The 6,340-nt window shown below is 37.0% G+C and overlaps 1 protein-coding gene and 1 long non-coding RNA gene across 2 annotated transcripts; one reads left to right on the forward strand and one right to left on the reverse strand.

Moving 5' to 3' along the window:
* Nucleotides 1-208: 208 nt before the first annotated feature.
* Nucleotides 209-1,830, reverse strand: LOC102660772 (uncharacterized). Its single transcript, XR_413406.4, has 2 exons — nucleotides 1,397-1,830; nucleotides 209-1,309 (listed from the first exon to the last, which is right to left on the reverse strand). It is a non-coding gene; the product is annotated as an uncharacterized lncRNA (long non-coding RNA).
* Nucleotides 1,831-2,521: 691 nt separating this feature from the next.
* On the forward strand, nucleotides 2,522-6,133 carry LOC100789677 (probable leucine-rich repeat receptor-like protein kinase At1g35710). The gene is made up of 3 exons (XM_003521909.5): nucleotides 2,522-3,063; nucleotides 3,201-4,895; nucleotides 5,255-6,133. The coding sequence occupies exons 1-3, from the start codon at nucleotides 2,646-2,648 to the stop codon at nucleotides 5,626-5,628; spliced, it is 2,487 nt and encodes an 828-aa protein (XP_003521957.2). The 5' UTR covers nucleotides 2,522-2,645; the 3' UTR covers nucleotides 5,629-6,133.
* Nucleotides 6,134-6,340: the final 207 nt, after the last annotated feature.

Raw genomic sequence — 6,340 nt, forward strand, 5'->3', positions numbered from 1 at the left:
TTTACAGCTACCTCACGAGTACTCCCCTCGAACGAGGTTGAACTTGAAAGTTTATTAAAGTTATACGGCTTATGCTAACATTCCCTACGCTTCGGTTAAAAAGTAATCTTACACTTATGCAATTCACTTTTATAATTTTACCGTTGAATACACTATTTGGCCGAATACAAAGATAAGTGAGCTACTATCAATAACATTAAAATAATAATGAGTCAGCCAATACTTGGAAAAGAAATTTCATTCATATAAGCTGAAGACCGACAATGGAGATTGCAAAAAAGCAAAAAGAAAAGCTACACAAAAAGTTGTACAAATAAAACTAAGAGCTCATTCCCTAGGTCGTGTGTGGTCTTCATCCTCTGCATCGGCATCTTTAGCGTGAAAGTCCTCTGCTAGGGTCATCAGCCTCTCTAGGGTAGAGGCAGCGTCTTTCGAGATGTCATCTATCAGCACCAGCTTCCCATCATAGACATCTTTATTGATGTCAAAGACCCCCGTGTCTGAGACCACACATAAATGAAACACTTGCCAGAGGAAATGGTTGAAGCCAACCTCATGTGCATTATACACATCATCAAAGGACTTTTGTTGGATTTTCTCTTTTTCGGTGGTAGTCTCCTACCTTTCCTTCTCGACAACGGCTAAGGAAAACCGAAGCTTGGCAACCTCACCCTCACGAGACTTAACCAAAGCCTCAGCATTAGCAGCTCGAGTCTCTAACCCTTTAGCCTCGATGGTCAGAGCAAGTACCTGGTCCTCCAAGCTCTTGTTGTCCTCGACCAGCTTCATGTTTGCTTGAAGTGCTGAGTTCAGAGAGTCTTTAGCCTTCGACAGTTAGTTCTTCAAAGCATCAACATTCGTGGACCCCAAGAGATGTTGAGCCACGGTTGAGGCCTTGAAAAGAAAGGCCCAAAACTTAGCCCAATTGGTGGCATCATCACCCTTGGTCAACACTTACAGACCATGGTCTGATATCATCACCAGATTGATGAGACGATCTAGCTCAAAGTCCTTGACAAAGAAACCTTGATTAGTCATTGTTGACATGTTGGCCAAGGTGGCAGCGATGACAGGCCGAAATTCAAGAAAATGTTGCTTAAGCCTCTTATCATGAGAGATAACCTCCGGATTCCCAGAAGGTTACCCCGAACCACTTCGATGCTCGCAATGACTCCGCTTCTTGTTCTTCTATTTTCCCTTAGGATCTTTTTCTGAAGGAGGCACCACATCAACCAGTGCATCTTGTGGCCCCAATGTTTAGTTGAGAGGGGGGTTCGGAGAAGGACCTCCACTTGCAGCAATCTGGTTCCTTCGGTTAGAGCAAAACAACACAAATGATAAATCTATAAGTTAGAGCAAGAAATTGTTACTCAATCGAAAAGGAAACATAACTAACCCTCAAGATCCAAAACAGGATCTAGGGATTGAAGAAGTGACAAGAAAGGTCAAGCAGGTAGTTTCCAAGAGAGTGTTTCGAGGTCTTGGCGTTCGTCGGTGCTCAAAAGCTCCTTTGGGTACTTGTCGTACCATCGAGGGCATTGTTTCCAATAGAAAGGAAACAGAGGGTTCCCTGACAAGTCGTAGAAAAAATTCTTCCCAACGGCTAGCCTTATTGTTACCTTGTAATAACCAGTTTTGAAAATTCTTGTAAGAAGTGAAGGGGCAAAAAAGAAGATGCTTCAGCAATCGGATCAGTGATATCCACCGAGTCTTATCTTGCAAACGGCTACAAAAATAATGCAAGAAGAGTCTGGGTGTTACTAGCACAAGACTATACAAGCATAGTGCATGGAGTGCTTTCATGATGGTTGTCCACCCATTCAAATGAAGTTGGGTCGAAGCCACCTTAAGTATACGCGGCACACTTATGGTAAAGTCCTCAAATGGGACCCTTACATACAGATCATAAAACAAGCAATCATACATATATATATATATATATATATATATATATATAAAATCTTTGTTCATCCCCTCTCAGTTCATGAATATGAACTCCACAGGCAAAGTGACATTAGACCAAACGGTGCGGAGAGTCACCAAGCAGAGTTCACTACTACAAAATATGCATTTAACATCATCAATTTAACATCAACTACAAGAAAAATTGATGTTAAATTATACACGATGACATTTCCATAAATAATTGAAACTTCTTAACATCAGTTTTTGAACCATCAATGTTACTAACAAAAACTTAATATTAGACGGGTCACTATTTTCCAAGTGCTAGTTTTACATGTCAGTGAATGCATAATTTGTAAATAATCTATTGTTATGAATATTATGTTGCTTATATATGCTAAAGATAATATAAAATTTTAGCATAACAGCTGGCAGTATGGATATCAGTCAGAGTCAAGTCAACCGTGCAGTTTCTCATGGAGATATTCCGCATGCAATTAATACACGGCACACATCTTGCTTCTATATTTCCACAAATATGGCCCCCAAAAACAATAACCATTTCAGAATTCCTCTGTACAAAACTGTGTCTTTGGACATTCATTTTCCTCACTGGAAAAGGTTGAAAGGAAGTTTCCACATGAGCGTGTTGGGCACTCGGTTGTTATATTATATATACCGAGTCCCATGGCCAATAGCATTATTATAACAAAATTATCTGTAATTGGAAACATTTGATTATGAATCAATCGAGCATGGCAAACTGTGTTTGCAGTTTATTAATTATGGCCCTTTATAACATGTTGCTACCATCCGTTATTGTTACCAGCATGACACATTCTTCTAATTCCTCAACCATAAATGAGGAACGACAGGCTTTGCTCCAAAGCGGTTGGTGGAATGATTACCTAAATATCTCAGACCATTGTGCTTGGGATGCTATCACTTGTAATGAAGCTGGAAGTGTTATTATAATTCTCGGTTGGAAGATTCCTCCATCTGAAGAATTGCGGCGGCTTCAGAACTTGAACATGACTGCCTTCCCCAATTTAGAGGTTCTATATCTATATGGAATGAGTCTTAGGGGAAGCATCCCTAAAGAAATAAGCACACTTACAAAGCTTACCGATCTTTACCTATCGAATAATCATCTTCAAGGTAAATTGAATGCTGCCTAAAAAACTTTTTTCAACTGATAATTCTTTTGGTTGCACTATCCCTTCTAAATTCTAATTTCTGTCAATCCAATAATCTAATACATCTCCACCATGTTTTTTTTTTTTACCAAATTGCAGGTTCAATACCAGTAGAACTAGGGAGTTTGACACAACTAGTGCTTTTGTCTCTTTATAATAATTCGCTAACGGGTTCAATCCCTTCTACTTTGAGTCAATTGGTCAATTTGAGATATCTCCTTCTATCTTTCAACCAACTTGAAGGTGCCATACCAGCAGAACTGGGGAATTTAACACAACTGATTGGATTTTATCTCTCCAACAATTCAATCACCGGTTCAATCCCTTCTAGTTTGGGTCAATTACAGAATTTGACTATTCTCCTTCTTGATTCTAATCGTATTCAAGGTCCCATACCAGAAGAATTTGGAAATTTAAAATCTCTACATATATTATATCTGTCAAACAATTTGCTCACCAGTACAATTCCCCCTACATTGGGTCGATTGGAGAATTTGACACACCTCTTCCTTGATTCTAACCAAATAGAAGGTCACATACCCCTAGAGCTAGCGAATTTGTCCAATTTAGACACTTTACATCTTTCACAAAACAAGATCTCCGGTTTAATACCTCCAAAACTATTTCAAATGGGCAAAATGCATTCTTTATATCTCTCATCAAATCTGTTAAGTGGCTCAATCCCAATAGAGAATCTGAAATGTCCCTCTATTGCAACAGTTGATTTAAGTTACAACTTGTTAAATGGAAGCATACCTTCTCAAATTGGTTGTGTCAATAACCTTGACCTTAGCCACAATTTTCTTAAAGGTGAGGTTCCATCTCTTTTGGGAAAGAATTCCATACTAGATAGGTTGGATCTTAGTTATAATAATCTCACAGGTAAACTGTACAAGGAACTTGCTACTCTAACATATATAAACCTTTCATACAATTCTTTTGACTTTTCACAAGACCTTGACTTGAAGGCACACATACCAGATTATTGTTCTTTCCCAAGAGACTCACTAATCAGTCACAACCCACCAAATTTTACATCTTGTGATCCTTCCCCCCAAACAAATTCTCCAACTAGTAAAGCTAAGCCTATCACTGTAATTGTTCTTCCTATCATCGGTATAATTCTTGGTGTAATTCTTTTAGCATTATATTTCGCAAGATGCTTTTCTAAAACCAAATTTGAAGGAGGATTAGCAAAGAATGGAGACTTGTTTTCTGTATGGAACTATGATGGCAAAGTTGCATTTGAAGACATCATTGAAGCAACTGAAGACTTTCACATCAAGTACTGCATTGGGACTGGTGCATATGGAAGTGTCTATAGAGTTCAATTGCCGACTGGCAAAATTGTTGCAGTGAAGAAACTTCACCAAATGGAAGCTCAAAATCCATCTTTTGACAAAAGTTTCCGCAATGAGGTCAAGATGCTAACCGAAATATGCCATAGAAACATTGTAAAGCTTCATGGTTTTTGCCTACATAATCGGTGTATGTTTCTAGTCTATCAATACATGGAAAGTGGTAGCTTATTTTATGCCTTGAATAATGATGTGGAAGCTCAGGAGTTGAATTGGAGCAAGAGGGTGAACATCATTAAAGGAATGGCAAATGCTTTGTCCTACATGCATCATGATTGTACACCACCCATTATTCATCGAGATGTAACAAGTAGCAATGTTTTATTGAACTCACACTTGCAGGCTTTTGTCTCAGACTTTGGCACAGCTAGACTCCTTGATCCTGATTCTTCAAATCAAACATTAGTAGTTGGCACATACGGATATATTGCCCCAGGTGAGATATTTTTAAAATAAAGAGGAAATTATACTTATGTTTTCATTTAATTTATTTAAAGATAAATAGTCAAATTCATCCCTGAAAGTATGATACGATGACAAGTTAATCTTCGAAAGATTAAAACTTCAAATTTAGTTCTTGAATGTGTAAAAAGTGTGACAAATTAATCCCACAAACACTTTTTATACATTCAGAAATTAAATTTATCGCATTTTTTGCATATTCAAAGACTAAATTTATATTTTTCTGAAATTAATTTGTCAGTGTCTCACTTTCAGGATGAATTTGACTATTTCCCCTTGATTTGTTGTTGTAGTATTGAGATAACTTTCTTGATTTCTTTTTGTCTACTACAGAGCTTGCTTACACATTGACTGTATCAGAAAAATGTGATGTTTTTAGTTTTGGGGTTGTGGCATTAGAAACATTAATGGGAAGACATCCAGGAGAGTTCATCTCGTCTTTATCAAATTCATCAACTCAAAACATATTACTGAAGGACCTCTTGGATTCACGTCTTCCTCTTCCTGTTTTTCCAAAAGATGCTCAAGATATAATGCTTGTGGTAGCACTAGCATTGGCTTGCTTGTGTTTCCAACCAAAGTCTAGACCATCAATGCAACAAGTGGCTCAAGAACTCTGTGCTTCGAAACTACCCCCACCTCTGCCTTTCTATAAAATTTCAATTGCTCAGTTGATGACTCCAGATATATTATTGTCTTTCATTTGAGTATGAACACAGAAATCTTGCATGCAACAACTCAGGAAAGTAATATTTTGGTTAAAATATGTTTTAGGTCCATGATAAATTACAAATTTTTGTTTTAGGTTCCTAATAAAAAAAATTGTTGCATTGGATTCCTGATATATCAAAAACTTTTGTTTTGAATATTTGTCAATCAGTTAAGTTATGATATGATATGTTATGAACAAATCTTTTCAATATAATCAACAGTTGGGATGATGTGACACTCTATGAACACATCTTTTCAATATAATCAACTTATAATTTAACCTTCTCATAAAATAAAGCTCTTCCAACATTAATGTCATTGTAAATTTCTCCATATATGAAACTTTCATGTTGTTCCTGTATGATGCTACGAATCATACTTGCCCAAATCGCATGTATAAATCCTTGAAGTTACATTCAACTAGTCTAAAAAATAGAACGCCATAGATACCAAACGAAATGATGCATCAGAATTGATTCTCCAGAACTCCTATTGGATGGAAGGGGCTTTAATACAAATTGTTACATTTGTTTGAGAAAGAACAAAAGCTTTTGATGATAATTTGGTGCCATTTTGTGTCACGATTTTGCAACTAAAGCAGAGGACATCTGTGCTGCTGCATAATTCTGTTATTGCATAATTTTAATGGATAAAACATATGTTTTAGGCTTTAGCAAAGTTATATTAAAGTTGGAGAAAGTTTGAGCA

Source organism: Glycine max, chromosome 3 (assembly GCF_000004515.6).
Source record: "Glycine max cultivar Williams 82 chromosome 3, Glycine_max_v4.0, whole genome shotgun sequence".
Taxonomy (NCBI): Eukaryota; Viridiplantae; Streptophyta; class Magnoliopsida; order Fabales; family Fabaceae; genus Glycine; species Glycine max.

Bases quoted from the DNA above. Each gene is read 5' to 3' on its own strand.
- LOC100789677 (XM_003521909.5), top strand. From the start codon at position 2,646: ATGAATCAATCGAGCATGGCAAACTGTGTTTGCAGTTTATTAATTATG. The intron at 3,064-3,200 runs GTAAATTGAATG...ACCAAATTGCAG, and splicing joins ATCGAATAATCATCTTCAAG to GTTCAATACCAGTAGAACTA. The intron at 4,896-5,254 runs GTGAGATATTTT...TGTCTACTACAG, and splicing joins ATACGGATATATTGCCCCAG to AGCTTGCTTACACATTGACT.